Raw genomic sequence first — 27,465 nt, forward strand, 5'->3', positions numbered from 1 at the left:
GATAGCACATATTAAACATTTCTTTATTTTTGGTTATCTTGGCATTAGATGCCAGAGAAAATTTGTCCATGTGCCCATATAGCCTGAAAAAAGAACAAACTGAAGGGGTTGGGCAAGGCATATAGCCTGGTCAAGGCACTAGACTATGCCTAGAGATGTATATAACCCTTGACTGTCTGAGAGTCTTCTAGTTAGGAGTGACTGCCTGAACAACTTTTTTCCTTCTAGGGAGGCCACTGCAGAGTTAAATGATATACACAGAGGAAGGAGATTCCTGGCCAGTGCTTAAATGTAAATATCTTAGGAAATATTAAAGGACTATTAGGCTTTACTTACATTTCTAGAAATGTTGCAGAAGTAAAAGATGGATCAGTGAATTTTCTTTGTATCTTTTGGGAAACATTTCAGTAGGTTATTAAGATTTTACCTTTGGATTTATTTATTGTTTAGAAGTTAGAAAATACTACATTATTAATGCTTTTTGCTAACTTCTTTTGCTATAATACATCAAAATTTTATTTTATAATATAAAAATATGTTATATTTTTGGAATCTTAGAAATAATTATATTTTTGTGAATTAATAGCTGTTTTTCTCTCTCTTTTAAAAAAATCAATTGAAGACAGGAGTGAATGTACAAAACATACCTCTGGGAATAACTTGATTTCACCAGATACAGATTACAGAGCTGGTTCTTCATTTGAACTCTCTCCATCTGATAGTTCTGATGGAACATACATGTGGGATGAAGAGGGCTTGGAGCCCCTTGGAAATATCCACCCAGTTGGGAGCTATGAATCCTCCGAAATGAACAGCATAGTACGTATGGATTTCTATACACTTTTGGAATGGTTTGTTTATCTTACTGCAGAGAGCTTTGTGATATTGATTAGGTTATTTTTAAGTTAATAAATTAGTTCTCCTAGTTTGAGAATGGAAATTTTTATATGTTAAGGGCTCATAAAACATTATCTTTATACACAAAAAGCATATATTTGTGTCAAATGACATGTGAGTTAAATATGCTCGCATACACAAATTTGTAATACACATACATAGAGAAATCAAGCTAGGCTAATGGTTCTCAAAGTGGGGGGAATGGCAATGTCAAGAGACATTTTTGGTTCTCCATTAAAGGTTGCTACTGGCAGATAGAGGGTAGACACAAGGAATGCTGCTTAATGCCCTATAATGCACAGAATAGCATCCAGCAAAGAAATATCCAGCCCAAGAAGTCAGTAGTGCTACTGTTGAGAAACCCTGGGCTAGGCTAGGCTCAGGTAGCATTGTGTTTCAACTCTCAGGGCTTAACAGAGTAAAAAATTATTCTTTACTCTTACAAAGCCTATTGTAGGTATGAACAGTGCTCTGGGGTAGCTGTCTGAAGTGTTCTGAGCTGTTTTGACCTTGGGGCTTTAATCTCCTTTAGAGGCCCCCTCTTGTCCAGTAGAGGAAGAGTGCCTGAGGGACTGAAACGTGCAGTTACTTGCTTTGGCCTGCAGGTGGCACATAGAACTTTCACACAAAGCCTATTGAGCCAAACTAATGTTATGTACTAAGCAATTTTCCCGTGTGCCTGGAAGGCGAGGAAACCAGTACTAGAAGACCTGCCATGCATTTATACATGCATATTTTAAGAAACATTGCAAGTAATGTTTATGATATATGCTATATGAGCAAAGTGTAGTTGATGTGTTTAAAGTGACTTGTACTTAGCGTGTAATATATGGAATTTCCAGTGTGGGAACTTGGTAGGCTTTGTGCACATATTAAATTCCAAGTGGATTTCAGGCCATGTAATTGTTGTTATCCTCACTAGAGGATATATATTTTTTCCCATGGATTCTCAGAGAAAGGGGAAGGGGAAGAGAAAAGGAGGGAGGGAGAGACAGAGAGAGACAGACATTGATTGGTTGCCTGGGCAGGGGAGAGACAGAGAGACATTCATGATTGCCTCCCACACACCCTGACCAGGGCTGGGGTTCGCAGGCCGATGTGCTAACCACTGTGCCGTGCCGTCTAGGGCCAGGCAATGTAACTTGGAAAAAATAATCATTGTTACCAAAGCCTTGTTAAGTTTCACAAACAGAGAGAGGACACAGACTTAATTCAGAAAGAATATTTCTATCCTATTAGATAAAGGAAGTTAAGAAAATACTACCGTTTAGGGCCTTATGTGCTTTTTTATTACTAGGTCTTTTTAAAGCAAATATGATCAAAGTGGCCATGAACATTGTGTCCAGCAGATGGCAGCAATAAGCCGCTTAGGACCTGACATTTCTTGGAAGGTTTACCATCTTTAGTTCTTCATGCTTTTTGTCTTAAGGCCTATCTTTTCCAGGTATCAGTATTGTTCACCAGTTTTATTTATATATTTTCTAGCCTTTTCTTGTCAAACATTTTGATACATAGCAAATAGGTTATTATTTTTTAAAAATAGAGGCTTTTTCTTTTAACCTGTGAGTTTAGTCCCTTTATGTTTGCATTTATTGATATACTGGGACTTCCTTCTGCCATCTTACTATTTTTATTTAAATTGTCTCACATTTTCTGTTTTTTCTTTTTTCTTTTTTTCCCCTAAAATAGTTTGTTTAAGTGAATATCTTTAAAGTGTTCTCATTTTTCTTGGTCTCTCCATCGGTTCTCCACCAAAGGCCTTTTCCGGCTCCCATGCCTGTCATCTCTGTGTCCTTACATTCTCTCCTCCCCACTTCCACCACCACCACAGTTCAGTTGTTCTCTACAACAGTGCTTGTTCCAGCCAGGTAGAGGTAAGGAGCTTTCAGTGAAAAGTAAGTGAACTGTGTCTTTACTAACAGTTTATTTCAACCCATTGTTTAGTACAGTTAACACTGTTTGCATAGCAAGGCTTTCTTTTTGAGGAATGCATTGTGGTGCAAGCTCCTTATCTTGCCAGGGACCCTAACAAACACCTTTTAGACTGACTTCTTTGCCCAGCACTTATCTAGAGTCTAGGCTCTTATTTTGTTTAAATACACTGTATTGTTGAGATATAATTTACATACAGTAAAATGCACAAATCTTTTCCATATAGCACAGGGGATTTTGAAAACTTGTATATACTTGTTTAACAACCATTTACATGTTCCCTGTACTTTTCAGTCCTTCTCTCACCCCCCATCAGAGGTACAACCACTATTCTGATTTCTAGCACAATAACATTTGCTTTGTCTATTCTTGAATTCCACATAAGTACATTTATAAACATGTCTATTTCATGTCTGGCTTCTTTGAATAAGTATTATGTATGTGTGATTTGTAGTGTGTTCATTTTTTGTTATATAACATTCCTTTGTGTGATACAACTTAGTACTTTATCTTGCTGTTATGGGCACTTAGGTTGTTTCCAGTTTTTGGCTACTGCTACTGCTTTGAGGGTTTTGCCACATGTTTTTTGGTGAACATTTATGCATTTCTCTTGGTAAAATATGTAGGAGGGAAACTCGGCATTATAGACTGTATATATCTGTAAGGTTTTCAAAGTGGTTTTACTAGTTTACACTCACTGGTAGTAAATGAGCATTCCAGAAACTCTACTTTCTAGTCAATGCTTGCTGGTGTCTTTCTTGCACTTTTGCTCTTCTGGTGGGGGTATAGCGTAGTATTGCACAGAGATTTTTGTCTTGTGTTTTGTGATAATACCTTCACATATGTTAATTTACCAGTAGGATATCTTCTTTTGTGAAGTGCCTTCTATTGGGCTGTATGGTGTTTTTTTACTGATTTGTAAAAATCTTTCATATATTTTGTATATAAGTCTTTTATGTGCAGGTGTACCTCAGTATTACAGGTTAGGTTCCAGACCACCACAATAAAGCAAGTTCTAATCTTGCCTTCAATTTGTAAAAAAGTACGTCTTTGAAGCAAAGTAAAGTGAGGTATGCCTGTGTGTGTCACATACACACACATATGTGCCTGTATGTCAGGGTTGCTTTTTAAATTTCAGAAGTTAACAATTTTAACTTAGTCCAATATAGCATTTTTTTTCTTTATCGTCTGCACTTTTTTTAACTCTGTGAAATTTTTGTTTATTCCAAAGTCATGAAGATAAGTCCCAGTGTTTTTGTCTAAAAGATTTGTTTTTTAACCTTTCATATTTAGAGCTACAAGGCCACCTGGAAATTAATCCTGTGCATGGTGTGAAGTAGAGATCAAGGTTAATATTTTTCTTTTTTAGGAAACTCATATTCTCCCCTGCTCCTCTACTGCAGGGTTATTTTTATCATAAATATTTACATATTTATTGATTTTCTTTTAGTTCATTGGTCTCTTTGCTTATATTTATATCAGTGCTATACTGATTTAATTACTGTAGCTTTAAAATAAGTATTGTTATCTGGTAGTATAAGTCTTCCATCTTTGTTCTTTTCAACAGTTTGCTCAACTTGCCTTTTTAAAATCTATTTAAGTATTAGAGCTTGTCAATTTCTGCAAAAAACCCTGCAGGGAAGTTGAATGGGATTACACTGGATTTTGAGAAAAATTGACATGCTTACTGTAGCAAGTCTTCCAGTTCATGGAGTATGTCAATACTTGTTCTGTTTATTTGGGATTTTAAAATATTTTTTATTAATGTTTTGTACTTTTCTGTAAAATTTTGTACATTATTGCTTTATTTTTAGGTATTTGAGTTTGTTGTTATAAATGGCACTTTTAAATTTTATATTTTAAGTTTTTGTTGTATATGCAAATATACTTGATTTTTGTATTTTGACCTTATTTTTCCAGTGACCTTGGTAAATTTATTCATTAGTCTCACAATTTGCCTGTGGATGCTTTTGGAATTTCTGTATATACTATACAATCATACTGTTTGCAAAGTCTTCATTTCCCCACCCTCCCCTTTACTTCATTGGTTAGGACCCCTAACAAAATGTTGAACTGAAATGATAATAGAATTTCAGGAAAGTTTTTGTAGTTCACCATTGAAGTTTATCAGTGTGTGTGTGTGAGGGATGTTAATATACATCTTTCATCAGATTAAGGAAGCTCCCTTTTATTTCATTTGCTGAATTTTTATTGTGAGTGAATGTTAATTGTTACTAAATGCTTTCTCTACATCTATTGAAGTGATCAGATTGTTGTTATTATTTTTGTGTTACATGTTTTCTGTTAGTGTGGTAGATTGCATTTTTTGATTTTCAAATATTAAACCACCTTTTCATTCCTGGAAGGAATTCACCTGGTTGTGATATACAGTAACCCCTCGATTTTGTGGACCTCTATTTAATGGACTTCAGATTTAATGGTCAAAATTTCTGGTCCATATGTCATATGTGAAAATCAACACCCTGTTAATTTTTTTTTTTATATCTTTATTGATTTCAGAGAGAGGAAAGGAGACGGGGAGAGAGATAGAAACATCAGTGATGAGAGAGTCATTGATTGGCTGCCTCCTGCACGTCCCGCAGCCTGGGCATGTGCCCTGACCAGAAATTGAATCCCGATTGTCTGGATCCTAGGTCGACGCTCAACTGCTGAGCCACACCTGGCCGGGCAACACCCTGTTAATTTTAAAATGCTTTTAACCAAGATTTGCCTATAATAAAATTAACAGGTTATTTTTTTGTTATTATTACACGGTTATTTTTAATGAATTTTAGTGACTAGGCCATATGTTGGAATAAACACTGGTAATTTCACCAACATAAATATTACATGTCTACATATTTAAATCTAGGGATCACTGCTCGTAAACAAGTTTTGGTGAATGATTAGCACATGATCACACCACATTGACTGGAGGTAATAGGCTCTGTTGTTGCGTGGCTGACTTTCTGCAGCATTTTTAACGGTGTGGATGTTCCCACGTGCGCTAAGCCACGCCCCAGCTGTGTGCATTTGTTTACTTGCAGTGATGGGTGAATGCACGCATTTACTAGCCCTATTCAGCATAAATTTAAAATTACATATAGAAAACTTTTCTGTAAAATTAAACTTTTCATACATACTTAATATTAATTACACAAGTATGTCTACATAAGTAAAATCATGTAAACTAATTTGTCAATTTTTAACTTATGCATTCAGTAAACCTGCTTTATTATATAATGGACTTTTGGCTTTAGCGGACACCCCCTCGCCCAAATTAGTCCATTATATCAAGGTTTTACTGTATTATCCTTTTACATTACAATTGATTTCCTACTAGTTTATTTAGTCTTTAGAAATTCATAATTTTCAAAAAAAATTTTAACATTTTATTTTTTTAGTCTTCACCCGAGGATATATTTCAGTTGATTGGAGAGGGAGAGGGAGAAGGAGAGGGAGAGAAAGAGAGAAAGATACATTGATGTGAGAGAGAAACATTGATGGGTTGCCTCGCATATACACCCCAACCGAGGATCAAACTCTCGATCTAGGTATGTGCCACGATCATGATTTGAACCCACAACTTTTTGGTATACGGGACAATGCTCCAATCAGCTGAGCCACTCGGCCAGGGTGGGTTTTTTGCATTTATGTTCATGAACAAGATTGCTCTATAATTTTTCTTTTTTTAGTGTTCTTGTCACGTTTTGGTATCTGAGTTATGCAAGCTTCATAAATGAGTTGAGAAGTGTTTTCCTGTTTTTTGCCCTTTTCAAGAATTTATGTACAGTTGATGTTACTTCCTTAAGTGTTTAAAATAATTCACCAATGAAACCTTTTGAATCTGGAGTTTACTTTGTGAGTTTTTAATAACAGATTTGATTTTTAAAATAGATATTGGCCCATTAAGATATATATATATTTCTTTTTGTGTTGATTTTTGAGAATTTGTCCATTTCATCTAAGTTGTCATTTGTTGGTGAAAGTTTTTCAGGATTATTTTGTCTTGTTAACAGCTTTATAGTCTTGTGGTGATGTCCATGTTTTCATTGCTGATGTTGGTAATTGGTGTTTCCCCTCTTTTTCTTCATTTCAAAGGATCAAATTTGGGCTTTGCTGATTTCTGTCTGTTGTTTACTATTTTTATTTTACTGATTTTTGGATCATATCTTTATTTCCTTCTTCCTACTTCCTTTTTGCTTTTGCTTTTCCAAATTTTTGACATGGAAATTAGAGCATTGATTTTCCAGCCTTCCCCCTCCTCCTAATATATGCACTGATGTCTCATGAAGAGAAGGTTTTTGTTATGAGGAAATAGTGCATTTAGTAGCACCCTAATAATAAATGTAAAGGTGGACTTCTTCTAATGTGCCTTGCTTTAAAACAATGAATTCCTAAGCCATTTTATGTAGGCCATATTTATTTTATTTTATTTTTTTAAAATATATTTTTATTGATATCAGAGAGAGGAAGGGAGAGGGAGAGATAGAAACATCAATGATGAGAGTCATTGATTGGCTGCCCCCTGCATGCCCCCCGCTGGGGATCGAGCCGCAATCTGGGCATGTGCCCTGACCAGGAATTGAACCGCCATCTCCTGGATCCTAGGTCAGTGCTCAGCCACTGAGCCATGCCGGCCAGGCCATATTTATTTTTTTAACCTTTAATGCATTTACGTATCTGTAAACAATACATACTATTGTTTTGTATGTGTGTTTTATAGCTTATTTAAGTGATACATAATGTTCTGCAATGTTTTTACTCAATTTTATGTTGTGTTACATGTGTTTATGTTATAGGTGTTTGTTCACTGTTATCGCTGTGTCGTATTTATAGAACCCTGTGTAACGTCATGTAAATACATCACTTTTGTCTCTGTCCCCCACTAGTGGACCTTTGAGCTCTTCCTCAGTAACACTGGAAATGTGGAGACAGTGAAGTGGTGAGCGCTCTTACCCAGGTCTCTCTGATGCTCATGTCAGGGTCTGTCTAGGTGTACCCAGGAGTACCCACTGGGTCAGAGGGCATGGGGATCTTAACCTGACGCAGATACAGTCAAATATCTCCCTAAAATAGTTCTACCAATGTATACGTCCAGGCAGTGAATGAAGATTTCTGTTGGACATCTTTACCTTACTTGCTGTTATCTGATTTTTAAAAATGTAGCCAGTCTCATAAATGAGAAATAGTATGTCATTTTAATTTACATTTGTATTTTTAATTTTCTTATTTTTCTTATGTTTACTGGCTACTTGGTTTCTTTATCTGTTTTGCTGATTTTTCTGTTGATAAGGAAACATGTCTTGTGTGTGGTCTGAGTTTAATTCTTGTTAAGTGTGTTACAAATAACCTTCTGTCAGCCAGTGACTTCTGACTTTGTGTATTGTGCCTTTGATCATGCATAATTTCAAATTTTGATGTTATTAAATTTAGTAATGCTTTGATTTATGGTTTTGTGGAGAGAGTGTGTGTGTGTGTGTGTGTGTGTGTGTGTGTGTGTGTGTAAGACAGCCTATCCCATCCTAGGGTCATTAAGGTATTTTTTTATATTGAGAGGGAGCATAGCACAGTGATTAAGAGCCACAGTTCTGGAACAAGCAAATTTAAAAATCCCATCTCTGTCATTTACTAGCTGTATATCTTGGATTTTCTATGTTTATACCTTTTTAAATAACAAAGTGGAGATAATAACAGTACCTATTTCCAGGGCTGATATTAGGAAGTATGTGCCTGAAGGGTGTAGCAGCCATGTGATATTGGTTATTGAGCATTTTGAGTATCATCTCTGACTACCTCAGGGGGTTGTTGTGAACATTATAAAAGGTCATAGAGCCCGGCCGGGTTTCGCTCAGTGGTTGAGCGTCGACCTAGGATCAAGGCAATCGGGGTTCGATTCCCGGTCAGGGCACATGCCCGGGTTGTGGGCTCAATCCCCAGTCAGGGGTGTGCAGGAGGCAGCCAATCAATGACTCTCTCATCATTGATGTTTCTATTTCTCTCTCCCCCTCTCTTTTCCTCTCTCTGAAATCAAATATATCTTTATGATATAGTTTAAAAAAGAAAGCCATACATATATAATGCTTAATGCACAGGATATAGCAAGAGCCCGATAAATGTTAGCTATTTATTATTTTATTGTCTTCAAGTAGTTTTAACTTAGTTACATTTAAGACTTTTTTTTTTCATTTTATTTTTTCCATCACAATTTAGCCCCACATACCGTCTTCCACCTCAGTTCCCACACTGTTGTCTGTGTCGATGAATTCGTTCTCTCCTGTCTGCTCAATACCCCTATCTGACAGCTGTTAGCCTGCTCTCTGTCTATGAGTCTGTCTTTATTTGTTAGTTCATTTTGCTCATTAGATTCCACATATGAGTGAAATCATATGGTACTTGTCTTTCTCTCACTGGCTTATTTCATTTAGCCTAATGTTCTCCAGGTCTATCCATAATGTCACAAAGGGTAAAATTTTTATTTTTACAGCTGAGTATTGCTCTAATGTGTAAATGTACCATAGCTGTTTTATCCACTCATCTACTGATGGACAGTTGGGCTGCTTCCTTGGCTGTTGTAAATAACGCTGCAGTGAACATAGGCCTGCATATATTCTTTTGAATAAAGTGTTTCTGGTTTCTTCATATAAATTCCAGAAGTGGAATCGCTGGGTTATAAGGAAGTTCCATTTTTAATTTTTTCAGATAACTCCATACTGCTTTCCAAAGTGGTTGCACCAGTCTGCATTCCCACTGACAGTGCACAAGGGTTCCCTTTTCTCCACAGCCTCACCACTGTTTGTTATTTGTTGGCTTATTGATGGTAGCCATTCTGACAGGTGTGAGGTAATGTCTCATTGTGGTTTTCATTTACATTTCTCTAATAACTGGTGGCATTTAACATCCTGTTGACCATCTATATATCCTCTTTGAAGAAGTGTTTATTCAGGTCCTTTGCCATTTTTAATTGGCTTGTTTGTTTTTTCAGGGTTGAGTTTTATATGTTCTTTATAGATTTTGGATGTTAAGCCCTTATCAGAGTTTTGGTGAATATGTTCTCCCATTCAGTGGGTTGTCTTTTCATTTTTTTTGATGGTTTCCTTTGCTGTGCAAAAACTTTTAATTTGATGTAGTCTCATTTGTTTATTTTTCCCTTTCATGAGGCGATATATCAGAAAAAATATTGCTATGAGAAATGTCTGAGATTTTACTGCCTATGTTTTCTTTTAGGATTTTTATGGTTTTGAGGGTAACATTTAAGTCTCTAATTCATTTGAGTTTATTCTAGTGTGTGGTCTAAGTTGGTCATCTAGTTTCATTTTTTTGCAGATATCTGTTGGATTTTCCCAACACCATTTATTGAGTAGACTATCTTTACCCCATTGTATGTTTTGCTTCCTTTGTCAAATACTAATTGGTTATAAAGTTGAGGGTTTATTTCTGGGCTCTCTATTCTGCTCCATTGACCTATATGTCTCCTTTTATGTCAGTACCATGCTGTTTTGATTACTATGGCCTCCTAGTATAGCTTGATATTTGGTAGCATAATTCCTCCAACTTTGTTCTTCATTCTCAAGATCACTGTTACTATTCAGGGTCTTTTGTAGTTCCATATATGTTTTTGGAATATTTGTTCTAGTTCTGTGAAGTACATCATTGGTATCTTGATAGGAATTGCATTGAATCTGTAGAATGCTTTCGGTATTACGGACATTTTAATGATGTTAATTCTTCCTATCCATGAACATGATGTATTCTTCCACTTATTTGTATCTTCTTCAATTTCAGTGTCTTAAATTCCCCAAATACAGCCTTTTACATCGCTGGTTAAATTTATTCCTAGGTATTTTATTTTTTTTGAAGCAGTTGTGAATGTAATGGTTTTCTTAGTTTCCCTTCTGAAGTTCATTATTGGTGTGTAAAAATGCAACTGATTTTTTAATTTATTTTGTATCCTGCTTCTTGACTGAATTCATTTATCAGTTCTAGTAGCTTTTAGGTAGAATTTTTAGGGTTCTCTATATACAGTATCATGTGATGTGCAAATAATGTCAGTTTTATGTCTTTTTCCCCCCAATTTGGATGCCTTTTATTCTTCTTTGCTGATGGCCGTGGCAAGGACTTCCAGTACTATGTTGAGTAAGAATGGTGAAAGCAGGCATCCTTGTCTCGTTCCCGATCTTAAGGGAAATGCTTGTAGTTCTTGCCCATTGAGTATGATGTTGGCTGTTGGTTTCTCATATGTGGCTTTTATTATGTTGAGGTATATTCCCTCTATTCCCACTTTGCTGAGAGTTTTTATCAAATGGGTGCTGGATTTTTCAAATGCTCTTTCTGCATCTATTGATACGAACATGAAATTTTTATCCTTTATTTTTTTTTATGTGATATATCACATTTATTGATTTGTGGATATTGTACCAAACTTCCATCCCTGGAATAAATCTCACTTGGTCATGGTGTATGATCTTTTTAATGTATTGCTTGTTCTGATTTGCTAATACTTTGTTGAAGATTTTAGCATCTATGTTCATTAGAGATATTGGCCTATAATTTTCTTTGTAGTGTCTTTATCTGGTTTTGGAGTGAGGATAATGTTGGCCTCATTAAAAGATCTTAGAAATCTTCCCTCCTCCTGAATTATGTGGAATAATTTGAGGAGGATAGAACTTTTGTTTGTGGGATTTTTTAAATTTTTTTATTATTGCTTCAATTTTGTTAGTTATCAGTTCATTTAGGTTTTCTGATTCTTGTTGATTGAGTTTTGGAAGATTGTATTTTTCTAGGAATTTGTCCATTTCATCCAGGTTGTCCTATTTTTTGGCATATAGTTGTTCGTAGTATTTTCTTACAATCCTTTGTATTTCTGTGATGTCAGTTATTATTTTGCCTCTTTTCATTCCTCATTTTATTTATTCGGGTCCTCTCTCTTGATGAGTCTGCTTAAAGGTTCATCAATCTTGGTTAACTTTTCTTAAGAACCAGCTCTTGGTTTCATCGATCTTTTGTAGTTTTTTTCAGTTTCTGTGTCATTTATTCCTGCTCTGATCTTTATTATTTTCTTCAGTCTACTTATTCTGGGCTTTTCCTGGTGTTCTTTCTCTAATTCTTTTAGGTGTGGGTTTAGATTGTTTACATGAGCTTTTTTTTTCTGAGGTAGGTCTTTCATGATTTGTACCTCTCTTGCAGGGTTGCTTTTGCTGTGTGCCATAGGTTTGGGGTTGTTATGTTTCCATTTTCATTTGTTTCCAGGTAGTTTTTTATTTATTCTTTGATCTCATTGGGTAACCCATTCATTGTTTATTTACATGCAATTTAGCCTCCATGTTTTTGAATGTTTCTGAGTTTTTTTATTGTGGTTTATTTCTAGTTTCATGCCATTGTGATCCAAGAAGATGCTTGATATGATTCCAATCTTCTTCAATTTCTTAAGACTTCTTTTGTGTCCTAACATGTGGTCTGTCTTTGAGAATATTCCTTGTGCACTTGAGAAGAATGTATATGCTGGTGCTATGGGATGAAATATTCTGTAAATATCCATTAAATCTATCAGATCTAGTGTGTCATTTAAGGTCACTATTTCCTTGTTGATATTTTGCCTGGAAGATCTATCTATTGATGACAGTGGGGTGTTAAAGTCCCCTTCTATGACTGTATTGCTGTTGATCTCTCTATTAAAGTCCACCAAGAATTTTTGTAAATATGTTTAGGTGCTCCTATATTGGATGCTTGTAAGGGTTATATCCTCTTGTTTGAATATCCCTTGATATTATGTGGTGACCTTTTGTCTCTTGTTGTGGCCTTTGTTTTGAAGTCTGTTTTATCAGATATAAGTTTTGTTACCCCGGCTTTATTTTTTTTCCATTTGCATGGAATATTTTTTTTCTATCTCTTCACTTTCAGCCTGTGTGAATCTTTTGTTCTGAGGTTGGTCTGTTGTAGACAGAATATATATGGGTCTTGTTTTCTTATTCATTCAGCTACCCTGTGTGTTTAGATTGGAGCATTTAATCCATTTACATTTAAGGTTAGTTACTATTAATAGGTACTTATTATTTCCATTTTTAAAATATATGCCTATGTTCTTTTATCTCTATTTTCTTCTTCTTAAAGAAGTTCCTTTAGCATTTCTTGCAATGCTTGTTTGGTGGTACTAAGCTCCTTTAGCCTTCTTTAGTCTGGGAAGCTCATTATTTCACCTTTGATATTAACTAATAGCCTTGCTGGATAGAGCAGTCTTGGTTGCAGGTTCTTGCTTTTCATTACTTTGAATACTTCATGCTACTCCCTTCTGGCCGGAAGTGTTTCTGTTGAGAGATCTGATGTCAGTCAGCCTCATGGGAGCTTCCTTGTAGGTAACTGTCTCTCTCTTGCTGCCTTTAAGAGTCTCTCTGTCTTTAACCTTGGCCATTTTAATTATGATGTGTATTGGCGTGGGTCTCTTTGGCTTCATCTTGATTGGAATCTCTGTGCTTCCTGAACTTATACGACTTTTCTATCACCAGGTTAGTGAAGTTTTCTGTGGTTATTTCTTCAGACAGGTTCTCTATCCCTTGCTCATTTTCTTCTCCTTCTGGTTTCCCTCTGATGCTGATGTTATTATGTTCATGTCCCCGCGTTTCCTTGAACTATCCTCCTGCTTTTGAATTCTTTTTCCTTTTGGTTGCTCTAATTGGGTGTTTTTTATAACTTGTCTTCCAAATTGTTGATTTGATCCTCTGCTTTGTTCAGCCCACTTTTAATTCCTTCAGGTGTTATTCTTGATGTCAGATATGGTGTTCTTCCTTTTCAAGTGGTTCTTATTCATGGTGTCTGTGTCATTTTTCATAAGTTCCCTGTGGTTCTTATAGTTCTCATTAAATTTCTTATAGTTTTCACTAATTTGTTTCATCATCCTTATAGCCATTACTTTGAACTCTATGTCTGATAAATTGCTTGCCTCCATTTCACTTAGTTCTTTTACTGGAGGTTCTTCCTTTTCTTTCATTTGGGTGTTGTTTCTTTGTCTCCACATTTATATGTCTCTCTGTGTTTGTTTCTATGTATTAGATAGAACTACTCTGACTCCAAGTCTTCATGGGTGGCCTTATGTAGTAGGTGTACTGTGGGACCCATTGGTGCAGTTTCTTGGATCTTCTTAGCTGGGTATGTGGACCCTCCTCTTGTAATTGGGAATTGATTGCTCTTGGCCCATTTGTTGGTGGAGTTGACCCTCAGGCTGGATGGCTGAGCCTCAACCTAACCATTGACATGAAAGCTGCAGTGCAGGAGTAGTCCTGAGGTGTCTTCTGGGGCTCAGTGGCACAGTCTTCCAGATCACCTGAGTTCCGTGCTCCAACAGTGTCTCTTTTGGGTTATGTGTACCCACTGTTGTAGCTGTCTTTATGATTGCTTTTGGCCTTTTTGTGAGTGGAGTTAACCCCTCAGGCTGAGTGGCTATAGGCTATAAGTGTAAAACTTGATCACTGTGTCTTAGATGTGCAGGGGCTGTATCCCCAATGTGGAAGTGTTCCCAGTGGCATCTCATGCCTGCTGGATTCTTCCTTTAGGTATGTAGCTGGTTGGGTCTAGCTCTGGTGTGGTCTGAAGCCCACTGCTCGTGTTGGTTCTGAGCCCACTTGGGTGGGGTTCAGGTACAGATTGCTGTCAGACATTGTGTGTAACCCATTTTCGGCTACCTGTCTGGAGCTAACATGCTGCTCACTGTGTTTGTGTCTACTGGACTGGGTGTATGTGGGAGGGGCTAATCTGTATAGACAGGTTGGCTTCCTGATTCTCTGAGCTGGGGTCGGATCAGTAAAAGACTAAGGCTCCCTGAGGTCGGCATCCACCTGTCAGCTACTCCATTCCCCCTGATGTTGCGTGGACTTCCTCCAGAGTCTTATGCAGAAAGGCTGTATAGTGGATCCAAGCTGATCACACCCCACTGACCTTTCCCTAGCTCTCAGGCGTGGTAGGTTGGAGCGTCCATGTCAGGCGACAGGGTCAGTGGGTTCCCTAGTTTGAGGAGGCTTGATCCAGCACTCAGTGGGGAGAATGTTGCCCCTACTCCAGCGCCATACCATTCATATTCTTCCAGAGTCTCCAACTCTGTCTCCTCCAAGAGAAGAGCACTGCAGGTTCATATTGGGTGTAGCCAGCTCTCCTCACTGCAAGAGAACGCTCAGCAGGACAGGACTGATTCACTGGAACCTGGGAAAACAGGTAGAGAAAGCCTCCTTTTGGGGATGTCACCAACTGTGCCACCGGAGTGGGGAGAGCTGCACTCCTTTTAGTACTGTCTCCATGCCTGCTCAAGCCCTGGACTGGAGCCTTGGAGGTAATGCACTCTGAATGTCCCCGTTCTGAGAAGAGCCTCCTTCCCCCTCAAAACTGAGCCTAACAGGACAGGTCCATCTGGGCTTTCCCTGCTCACTTCCACCATGCAGGTTCTGGAGGGACAGATCAGGGCAGCCCTCCACTTGGGGTGGTGCTGGCCCTTGGGAAGGGAGAGAGCTGCTCACCTCTTTCTATCTGCAGTGCACTGCCAGAGACCTTGATGTCAAATGTCCCAGTTCTGAGTTGCACCCCCTTCCCCCCATAGATATAAGTTTAGCAGGATGGGGCCAGGAGGATTGGGCAATGCAAATTCAATCTGTCCTTTGATAGGGGTGGCGCAGGCCCTCAGCCCTTGGGAGGGGGCTAGCTGCTTGCCCCTACCTCAGCGGCACCCCGCCAGAGACCCTGACAGGAGCCTCTGTGGAAATCATGCCATATGTCTCAGTTCTGAGTTGTGCCCCCTTTTTCCTGTGAGGCTGTGCCAGCAGGAAGTTGCTGGTGGTGCTTGAGGAAAAGATCAAGGCTGTCCTCTGCTTCGGGTGGTGCTCGCCCTTGCAGGGGAGAGAACTGCTCGCCTCCTGTCTCTGCAACGCGCTGCTGAAGACCCAGGTAGAGGGTTCCAAGGGGGTCTCACTGAATATCTCCGTTCTGAGTTACGCTTCCTTCTCCCTATGGAACTGCCCTTGGCAGGCCAGTGCCAGCAGAATTTGGAAATGCAAATCTAGGCAGCCCTTTGTTGGGGGTGGCCCAGGGCCACAGTATACATCTTCTCCCTACATCTTTAGCTGCCTGTTGCCTGAGACCCTGACAAGGGAGTCTTCCATTGGGGGTGGCAGCTGTCTAACTCGTGGGAAGGGAGAAAGATTGGCCTTTGTTCCAGAGCCACTCAGTTCAATGATCATCTAAAAGTCTGTCTACAGTTTGTCCAGAGAAAGAGCGTATTTCAGGTCCCTGTTGGGTCCAACCAACAGCCCTTCATGCCAAACTCGAGCTTGGCAGGGTAGTGTTGCCACTATTTGGAGAACAGGCTTATGCACTTATTCCAGCTGGTGCTGTAAGAATAGAAGGGATGGATCCTGGGAGATGGCGTCTGGGGACCATGTGGGTTGTTGACTCGGAACTGGGATCTCAGAAGTCTACCTTCAGAGCTGTGGCACCCAGATCCTCTCTTTATTGCTTCAGTATGCCCTGAGTCTCCTTCCCTGTGCCAGAACTCTGGGTGAGTGCCCGAGAGAGAGCCCCTGTGCTTTGGCCCTTGAGGAGATCACCCAGGATCCCAGCAGACTCCCTCCCTTTCCAGTGGACAAAGTCCCCACTTATTTCGACTGTAAGATGCTCTGCAGGCTCTTCTTCCTGGCCTGGTGCTCTGGGTTGGGGGTCCTGGCATGGGGTTGAGACCTTTCTTTCCTCCAGGGCGACTTTCACAACCACAATATTTCTCAGCCTTCACAGACACTGCGCCTGGGTGCAGGGACCAGCCTTTTGCACGTCTCCACCCTTCTTACTAGTCTCTGTGTAGCTTCTTTTTTTTCAGCCCTTGGATATAATACTCCTGTTCAGGTATCCTTTTGTTCATTCAGGTTGATTGCTACAAATTTTAGCTGTAACTCCAGGTTGGCACCAGAAAGAGGTGTGTTTTCCTTTTACCTACTCCTCAGTCATCTTGGACTCTCCAAAAAGAGATTTAAAAAACTTTTGCATTTGTTTAATTTCTATCTCCTTTCTAAATAACAGGGATTTATTAACAATAAACTACAGCCTGTAGGCTGCCCTCCTCTTTTTTGTGAATAAAGTTTTACTGGAACACAGCCATGCCCTTTAATTTACATACAGTCGTTGGCTGATTTCATGCTACTGTGGCAGGACTGAGCAGTTGCAACAGAGACTGTATTGCCCACAAACCTAAAATATTTATTCGTTGACATTTAAGGAAAAGTTTGCTGATCCCTACATTAGAACACTGCACATAATTTTAAAAGATTCAGAAATTAATTTTCTAAACCAAATATACATATATGTAAACTCTTTAGGCATTCCGTTTTCTCTTTGTTGTAATTCCTAGTACCATTCTACTGGTCCCCAGTAGAAGGCACCCATCAATCCATTCAGCATATTTGAGCAACTACTATTATGTGCAGGGCATTGGGGATACAGTGATCAAGACAGCTACAAGGTGGGGGGGTCCTGGCATGGGGTTGAGACCCCTCTTTCCTCCAGGGCAACTTTTGTAGCCATAATATTTCTCAGGCTCCACAGCTGCTGTTTTAGTGTTGCTTCTTTTTTTAAAACTTTTTTCAAATTTTTACTTTTCAATTACAGTTGACATTCAGTATTTTATATTAGTTGCAGGTGTACAGCATAGTGGTTAGACAGATATCATTTACGAAGTGATTCCCTCCCTGTTAAGTCTAGTACTCACCTAGCACCGTACATAGTTATTACAATATTAAGGTCTAGATTCCCTATTCTGTACTTTACCTCCCCTGACTATTTCATAACCACCAATTTGTACTTCTTAATCCCTTTACCTTTTTTGCTCAGACCCCCTATCTCCTCCTGTCTGGCAACCATCAGTTTATTCTCTGTATCTATGAGTCTTGTTTCTATTTTTTTTGTTTATTTATTTTATTTTTTAGATTCCACATATAAGTGAAATCATATGGCATTTGTCTTTCTCTGTCTGACTTATTTCACTTAGCATGATACCCTCTAGGTCAATCCATACTGTCATAAATAGTAAGATTTCATTCTTTTTAAGGCTGAGTCATATTCCATTGTATATATGCACCACATGCATCTTCTTTATCCACTCGTCTCTTGATGGGCACATGGGTTGCTTCCGTAGCTTGGCTATTGTAAATAACTCTGCAGTGAAGATAGTGGTGCATATATATTTTCAAATTACTGTTTTGGATTTCTTTGGCTAAATATGAGAAGTGGAATTGCTGGGTCATAGGTGGTTATATTTTTAATTTTTTCGGGAACCTCTCCGCACAGTTTTCAATAGTGGCTGCACTAATTTGCAATCCCACCAATAGTACACAGGGTTTCCTTTTCTCCACATCCTCACCAGTACTTGTTGTTTGTGCATTTATTGATGGTAGCCATTCTGACAGCTGTGAGGTGATATCTCATTGTGGTTTTAACTTGCATTTTTCAGAAACTATAAAACTCCTAAAAGAAAACATAGACAGTAAACTCTCTGACATTGCTCTTAGTAATACTTTTTGTGATATATTTCCTTGGGCAAGGGAAACAGAAGAAAAAATAAACAGATGGGACTACATCAAACTAAAGTTTTTGCACAGCAAAGGAAACCATCAATGAAACAAAAAGACCTCCTACTGAATGGATGAAGATATCTGCTATTGATACATCTGATAAGGGGTTAATATCCAAAACTTGTAAATAACTCATATAACTTAATACTAAAACAACACAAAATCCAATTAAAAAATTGGCAGAGCATGTGTATAGGCATTGCTCCTAAGGGCATATAGATGGTCAGTAGACATATGAAAAGATGCTCAGTGTCACTAATCAGTGGTGCTTATATTCTGATTGGGCAGATGTAGTTGAACTATTTAACTCTTTAACTACTTATCGTCAGTTGATAATTAGGGAAAGTGCTACAGAGGAGAATTACAAAGTGTGAAAGAATATCATTTGAAAACCTGGTCTGGGTGGGTGTTAGATAAAGCTTTTTCAGGAAATGATATTTAAGCTAAGTTGGCCTAGGGATACAGCATGTAAAAAGAATATGTAATTGGAAGAATGTTATATGTTTTAGTAAATTGCATGTGGAAAGGCCTTGAGATCATGGAGTATTTGAGGAACTCTGAGAACATCAGCATAGAATGAGTATTGACCCAGCAGGGAGGAGTGGCAGGAGAGGAGGCTGCTGTAAAGAGCTTTATGGAGCTCAAAGGATTTGGATCTTTATCCAAAAAAATTGAAGGGAAGCTGTTAGAGGATTTTAAGCTAGAAAGGGACATACTTGGATTTATATTTAAAAAATCCTCTGTATGCAGATTGAATTAGAAGGAAACTAGATAGGAATGCTGGAAGCTACTGCTCCAGTGAGGGATTGTAGTGGCTTGGACTCAGGTGGTGGCAGAGTGGAGATTAGAGGGGTGGGCAGTTTTGAAAATGGGCTGAGGGTACAACTGACAAAGTTCTGCTATTTGCTGACTGTAGGGGAAAACATGTCACTGCCTCGCTTTCAGAAGTTAAGGCTGGTGCTGTGCTTCCCTTTTTCTGCCCGGACCACCCTGAGTTGCAGTGTGACCCATTGCTTTCCTGTTCACTTTTCGAGTCCTTGTGATGTTGAATCTAAACGCCTTTTGACTGACTCTCCATGGTCTGTTTTCACTTCATACTTACCTCTCCGGTTGCTTTTCATCTCTAGTTCGTACTGCAGGTGTTGAGTGTAGTTGGTATTTCATTATCTCTTTTAGGTTTCTGGCACTAAGTAAGGATGCAGTACATACATACTTATTGAAATGGGTGCCATTTCATTCAAAATAAATAGAAACACTTAAACTAAAGGTACTATTTAATACTGTTCCATTTTTTCCCATACACATTGTGACATAACCTATTTACAAAGGAAGTGTGTAAGGTACCGCGTGTCATGATAGCAAGGTAAAGGTAAATAAAAATGTGATGTTAGTATCACATTTGATAGTGGAGGAACAGCTTACAGGAAGTTGAGACCATCATAATATAGGTAAATTAAAATCTCAAACTGATACAGAATAGCAGAGATGGGATTTAATTCAATTTAATTATTTTACAGATAAGAGATAGAATGACATGAGGGAACTAAATTTTTCTTAAGTCATATTTTTCACCCCAAACTAATGAATCTCCCATAGGCATTTAATTATTAGCATAACTTCTTTTTGCCCAATTAATTTAACTTTTATGTTTGAAAAAATGTTTAAATTTATCAAATGTAGTTGTTGTGACCCTTTCCTTCACTCTATATTGTTTCCTATAGATTAAGTCTATTATAATATGGAGTTTAATTCAGGAATTATTGAGCTTCCACTGTGTGGCAGGCATGCTGTTAAGTGGAGAAGATACTGATGTGGGTAAGGCTGTCTTTGTCCTTAGTGGATTCATAGTCTAGTATGTGTGTGTATTATCATATAGCTTTATAAGTGGTATGCATTCTGTGGTTAATGTGCACATGATCCTGAAATAATGCAGAAGGGAGGTTTAATTGTGTGTGTGTTCAGAAGGTTTTAAAGAGGAAGTGACACCTGAGTTGAATTTCAGAGAATAAAAAGTTCACCAGCTAGCCAGGGAAAAGGGAAGGTGAGCATTTTGGGCATAAAGAAAGCATGTGCAGTGGCATGGAGTTATCACAAAATCATGATGTGCTAGAGGACTATCAGCACTACTCAGGGTATAAAGTGTGAGGTGAAGTGTTGAAGACAAACATAGGGAATTAAGAAGTTGGAAAGGAAGAAAAATCTTGCATCTTGAGCTGGAAAGACAAATGACGTTTATCTAGGTGAGTTCTTTTAGTTCCCATCCTGTGGTGGTTACGTATTTGTAATCCTTTTAGTTTCATTTGCTACTTGTTTATATTTCATTTTGAGGTTTCTCTCCCCCACTGCCATGGTTCATTTAAATTACTGATTTACTTCATAGCACTTCATAGAGATCTTCCCAGTTTTTTTTGTGTGTGTTTTTACCACTATATACTACTACATTTTCTAGAAATAAAGTGTTCATTCAATTACTCTTCCAACAATGGATGTTAAGATTATTTCTAATATTGTACAATTATAAACTTTACTAGTGCATATTTGTTTTTATAATTTAAATAAAGGAAAGTTGTTTTTTTAAGTTTCTTTATTGTTGAAAGTATTACAGATGTCCCTTTTGTTCCCCCATAAGGGAAAGTTTTTACCCTATGTCCATACCAGCTCCTATTCAATTGTTTAGAAACTTCTGTATATGAAAATGCTACTCAGTATTACAGTCTGGTGGTTGTTACTCCTGATGTTGTCTTTTCTTAGAACATTTCAGTCACCTTCCACTCTTATCCAAAACTTACTAGCAAATCTTAAATGCTATAATTAATCTATGAGGTTACTATAATATATTAATAATGTTTTTATTATCACCACTTCCCCCCAATAGTGTACATTGCCCTTTAAGAAGTGAACTTCTGCAGTGTAATGAAATAAACAAAAAAAGCTTTTAAAAAGAATATTTCTGAAACTCCATTTGATGTAATTTGTAATAGATCTGATTTCAGCTAAATTGGCGTTCGCTGATGCACTGGAGATTGACTGGTTCAGGTATAGAAATAGAGTCTAAAGGAAGGAAAACCAGGCTAGCGAAGGAGTTAGGGCCATGAAATACATTAATTTTTCTGGCACTTCAATTTAATAAACATCAACATTCGATCAGGTAGACCCCTAGTGTGTTGGATGGTGATCCAGAAGATCACAAGAGAAATTGAGGTAGAGGTTTACTATTTACAGGTCCTGGAAGAAACACACCAGACACCTCAGGTGGCCACATGGGAAGGTTAAGGCAGGGTACAGGCAGAGAGAGTGGTAAGGCCTGGGGCACATACCTTTATGTGAGTGGTTTGTGGGCTCGGTGCCAAGGCTGGATGGGTCAGTTTAAACCAGGAGCAGGATTTTGGTCAGCTGCTTGGGGGATTTTATCTAAGGGTCTCACAAGGGGAAGGTCCTGGGAGACAGGGAACTTACATTTATTTGTGACGCAGACTGTTATCTAGGGCTTTATTGTCAGTTTCAGGCCCTCATGGGCTGCCTGGCCAAAGAAAATGCATGCCAAGGCAGCAATACCATGCGTAGCTTAGCTAAACTCTTGACAACATGTTAATTAAAATCCGCCATCCACCATTTTAATCAGTGTAGCTAAAATTATTCATCTGAAATCTATAAAGGCTAAAGTAAATTTTAAAAAGGTTTAAGTGAAGTCCAGCAGAACCTGATGGGCTTATTGCTGAGGTACACACCATTACAAGTCTGGTAGGGCAAGGAGGGTTTATCTGCGGCTACTGCAGCCCCAAACAAGATCACACACTGACTTTCCTCTCCTTCCTGTTTAGGTGCTAATGTGCTTATGTGTTGTCCTATTTCCAGTGCAGGCCATCGGGAAGTACCACATAAAGGAGGGAACAAATATTTAAATTATAAAAAGTATAGGCAACCCAGCCGGTGTGGCTCAGCAGTTGAGCATCAACCTATGATCCAGGAGATAGTGGTTCAATTCCGGGTCAGGGCACGTGCCCAGGTTTCGAGCTTGATCCCTAGTAGGAGGTGTGCAGGAGGCAGCCCATCAATGACTCTCATCAATGATGTTTCTATCTCTCTCTAAAATCAGTAAAGATATATTAAAAAAAAAAAGTACAAGCAGTAGGAGTAGGATTGGATTTTAAACAGAAGAAACAGAGATAAGTCTAATTATAGAATTTAGGGAAACCATATATTAGTTTTCCCTTGCTGTTGTAACAAATTACCACAAACCTAGTGACTTATAACAATACTAATTTTTTATCTTAGAGTTTTATAGATTAGAGTCAGACGCAGGTGTCAGTGGGCTAAAATAAGAGTGTCAGCACGGCTGCATTTCCTGTGGAAGGTCTAGGGGAGATTCCCCTTCCTTACCTTTACCAGGCTCTAGCAGCTGCTGTTGAGTCACTCCTGCCCCTTTGTCTTTAAAGCCAGGCATCACTGCGTCTCCTTGACCATTCTTCCTCTCTTTTTTCCCTCCCTCTTCTACTCTAGGGAGGGATTACATTGGACCCATCCTATAATCCACGATGATATTCCAATTTTTAGGTCAGTTTAGTCGCAACCATAATTCTATCAGCAACCTTAATTCCTTTTTTGCCATGTAACCTGCCATTCACAGGTCAACCGATGGTTGTTGACACCAACTCAAATGCCAACATGAATCCCCAGTCTGGGGTGCGGTGAAGAAGACATCTTTATTCAGTGCCAACAGCTTGACTGTAATACAGCACAGCTGTGGAACAGCTTGATAGTGCTGCAGCTTGTACTACAGGGACTGCTGTGAAAACAGCTCTGCAGCTAGGCAGCTCCGCTCCTTGGTGGTTAGGACCACCATGGTCTGCTCCATTCTGGGAGACTTCTTCATTGTTTCAGCTCCAGCTGAGGAATAGCAGTAGTCAGGCTGCTGTGGAAAGTGTGCTCTTCCAGCCACAGGGGAGCTGGCTGGTATAGACAGAAGTCCCTGCCTCTGGTCCCTCCTTGGGCAGGACAGATCCACTCTGATTGGTCAGAGCTGCACAGCTCCAATGGAAGGGGGAAGCCTTAGCACTATGGATTGAAATAGGATTCCAGGAACCCTTTATGAGGGCTGGTTCAGGTGGCAGAAACGGGAGCAGTCATGCAGTTCAATGCAGATGCAGGCAGTTCATCAGTGGCTTCTCCCTGAAGTGCTGTTTGCATGAGAGGTCTCTGTGCAGAAATGGCTGCCAGGCTCTGCTTATTTTATATTTTATTTTATTTTTTATTTTATTTATTTATTTTATTTATTTTATTTTATTTTATTTTTGAGCCCAGCTAACCCCCAGGAGCTGTTAGTCCTCAGAGTTCACAGGGATTCTTTTCTTAAAATCAGGAAAATTATTTCATTTCTCTGGAATTCCTATTTTTACTGCAGTAGATTTTTAAAAACATTTTTATTTATTTATTTTAGGAGGGGAATGGAGAGAGAGATAGCGAGAGAGAGAAACATTGATTTGTTCCACTTTATTTGTGCATTCATTGGTTAATTCTTATATGTGCCCTGACTGGGGATTGAATCATAACCTTGGTGTATCAGGATGATGATCTAACCAACTGAGCTACTTGGCCAGAGCCTGCAGTATAATTTTTAAAGTATTTTGTGAGAAGCCATAATTGCAGCATGGAAACCCCAAAATGAAACGACAAATAGTCTTTTCTTCCTCTGGAGCTCTTAGGTTTGTGACCTTACATGCTTTGTGTATATTTTTAAGGTCTAAGTGTTAAGGTAGATTTGGTCCTGGGAAGAGTGGAGGAGAATCTAAGATGATCATTTCCTGAGAGCAAAAGATAAATTATGAACATTTAAGCTACAGCTCAAGTCCTCTTGTGAAGGTTTCTGTTTCATAGGGTGTTCTTTGTAAAGAATCTGTGTAGACACATCAACAAAACCCGTTCTATACTCTTGGTGTTGGAACCAGCTCTGTTTTGAAGACATTTCTTCTGTATGTAATACTGGCTATTTGAGTTTCCTGCAGGGTTGGACTGACTGCCTCAGCCTTTTTTCCAGGAAGGGTCTCAGCAACACTATATCTGAAGTTGCTCGGGGCAGGGACTTTTGACATCCTGATGGGAGTAGGAAACAAGGAAGAGGGCTGGGTCGGAAGTTACTGGGCTTGGGTGTGAGTCCGGATTTACTTTCACTCACTACCTGTGTGTGGGCACCTCCGAGGTAATACTTGTAAAGAAGGAAATGCCATTTCTGAACCCATCTTAAGTGAGGAGTTTGCGCCTTTATCCTTGTAAAATCTGAAAGTTTTCTTTTTCTTTCTTTTCTTCTTGTTTTGTTTTGATTATTTTATTCCATCCATTGTTTCTATGTTGCTTTTCTAGAAGTTCTAATAGTTGGTTATTATATCTCATGTGAGCCTCTTTTCTCTCCTATTTCTGTTCATTTTTTAAAACTTTTGCTTTTTTGCCTTTTTTTTTGGTCCTTTGTCTTTTAGAGAGGTTTCCTGAAGTTTATTTTCTGGCCCTTTTTGTTAAATTCTTAAGTCATGCAGTTACTGAACTCTTTGTAGAAAATCTCAAACATACTCAAACCTAGAGTCTTGGGGTTCATTATATTAATTAATTACTCAACTTTAACAATGATCAAATCATAGCCTATAATCCTTTATATCCCTATTCATCCACTCCTTTCCCACACTGAGATTAATTTGAGCAAGTCTTAGACATCATCCAGATTTAAATGTCATAAAATACTAACATGTAAATGTTTACTTATACACTTAGGTAGATATGAATGTCCTACTAATAGTTACTTCTCAATGTCTGACTAACAGGTAAGTACTGTTATTAAGACATAGTTACAGTTTCATGATTGTAAATGTAAAAATTAACAGTAATATCTTAATGTCATTAAGAACTGAATAAATGTTTTTTGTTTTTTTTTAGTAAATTTTTATTTTAGAACAGTTTTAGATTTACAAAATTATTGCAGAGATAGTATAGAGAGTTCCTGTATACCCCACATCCAGTTTCCCCTATTTGTGGCATATGTTAATACAGTACATTTGTCACATTAATGAAACAATATTGATCTCATTACTTAAATTCCATATTATTCAGATATTATCAATTTTTCTCCTCTTTTTCTGTTCTAGGATCCCATTCAGGATAATATATTAGTTAGTAGTCATGTCTCCTTAGAGTTCTCTTGATTGTGACAGTTTCTCAGTTTCTTTTAATATTTTTTACTTTTTAAACTAAATTATTTAAAAATTTATCTTTATTGTTGAAAGTATTACAGATGTCTCCCCTTTTCCCCCCATTGACCCCCTCCACTCTGTTCCCACCCCCTCCTCAGGCCTTCACCACACTATTGTCTGTGTCTGTGATATGCATGTAAGTTCTTTGGCTAATCTCTTCCTTCCCCTCCCCTCTTCCCTCTGAGGTTCCTCAGTCTGATCCATGCTTCCATGTCATTGAATCTATTCTGTTCATCAGTTTATTAAGTTCTTTAGATTCCACATATGAGTGAGATCATGTGATACTTGTCTTTCTTTGCCTGGCTTATCTTGCTTAGCATAATATTCTCCAGGTCCCTCCATTCTGTCTCAAAGGGTACGAGATCCTTCTTCTTTACAGCTACATGGTATCCATGGTGTAAATATCCACAGCTTTTTTTTCCACTCATCTACTGATGGGCACTTGGGCTGTTTCCAGATCCTAGGTATTGTAAATTGTGCTACTATGAACATAGGGATGCATAAGTTCTTTGTGATTGGTGTTTCAGATTCCTTAGGATATATTCCTAGAAGTGGGATCACTGGGTCAAATGGCAGTTTCATTTTTAAGTTTTTGAGGAAACTCCACACTGCTTTCCACAGTGGCTGTACCAGTCTGCATTCCCACCAGCAGTGTACTAGATTCCCCTTTCTCCACACCCTCGCCAGCACTTGTTCTTTGTTGATTTGTTGATGGAGCCATTCTGACAGGTGTGAAGTGATACCTCATTGTGGTTTTAATTTGCATCTCTCTGATGATTAGCAACATTGAGCATTTTTTCATCTGTCTTGTCCATCTGTATGTCCTCTTTGGAGAAGTGTCTATTCAAGTTCTCTGCCCATTTTTTAGTTGATTGTTTATCTTCCTTTTGTGACGTTATATGAGTTCTTCATATATTCTTTTTGATGGCCTTGGTAGGTATGAGGAGTACTAGTTAAATAGTTTGTAGAATATTTCCCAAATGGGATTTGTCTGATTCTTTTCTTATGATTAGACTGGGATAATGTATTTTTGGAAGGAAGGCCACAGAGGTAAAATGCACTCTCTCCACATTATATCAAGGGTATATACTATCAATATGACTTATCATTTGATGTTAACTCTGATCATTTGGCTTCAGGTAATGTCTGTCAGGTTTGACAATAAAGTTGCTCTTTCTCTCTTTCCATCCTTTATGTACTCTTCGTGAAATGTCACCTTGAGTAGTCCATACTTAAAGAGTGGCTAATGTTGCTCTACCTCTTTATGGGTGGAGTGTCTACATAAATTATTTGCATTTCTGCTTTAAGACTGAAAGGGATTTGTCTTTTCCCCCCTATTTAATAATTTCTTTATATCAGTATGGACTTTTATATTTCATATTTTTGTTTTTAATCATACCCTTATCATTGTTTTTTTGTTATTTTGTTTTTGAGCACTTTTTAAAAAGTTTTCTGACACTGCAAGATGCTCTAGGCTCATCTTGTATATTTTCTGCCTCAGTCATAGATTCTGCTATTTCTTTAAAGAGCCCTGGTTCCTTTGATTGGAGAATGGTATTAGAAACCAAAATTAGATATGAGGTGTGCTTCTAGGTTCTGCCAGCTGAGAGAGCAGGGAGATATATGCTTATATACTATTCCTGTGTGAATGTATATACATGTATCCATAAATATTTCTGTATGTAAGCACTTGTATTTCAAGCTAAACGTGAGTTCATATACAGTTTCTATGACTCTGATCCATTACTACCTGCACCATCCTTGCTTCTTCCCCTTGCTCGTTTGTAACTCCCCACTCACTTAGT

At 38.3% G+C, this 27,465-nt stretch overlaps 1 protein-coding gene across 4 annotated transcripts in view; it reads left to right on the plus strand.

Annotated features, from left to right (window-relative positions):
* The window catches only part of CCSER2 (coiled-coil serine rich protein 2), a 209,619-nt gene that overhangs the window by 66,337 nt on the left and 115,817 nt on the right, over positions 1-27,465 (plus strand). For all 4 annotated transcript variants that reach the window (XM_087824241.1, XM_087824243.1, XM_087824242.1 and 1 more), the window contains one exon: positions 623-819. In XM_087824241.1, coding sequence (XP_087680367.1) covers positions 623-819 — 197 coding nt within the window. The remainder of the gene's footprint in view (positions 1-622; positions 820-27,465) is intronic.

The sequence above is a fragment of the Miniopterus natalensis genome, chromosome 14 (genome assembly GCF_054644295.1).
Source record: "Miniopterus natalensis isolate mMinNat1 chromosome 14, mMinNat1.hap1, whole genome shotgun sequence".
NCBI lineage: Eukaryota > Metazoa > Chordata > Mammalia > Chiroptera > Miniopteridae > Miniopterus > Miniopterus natalensis.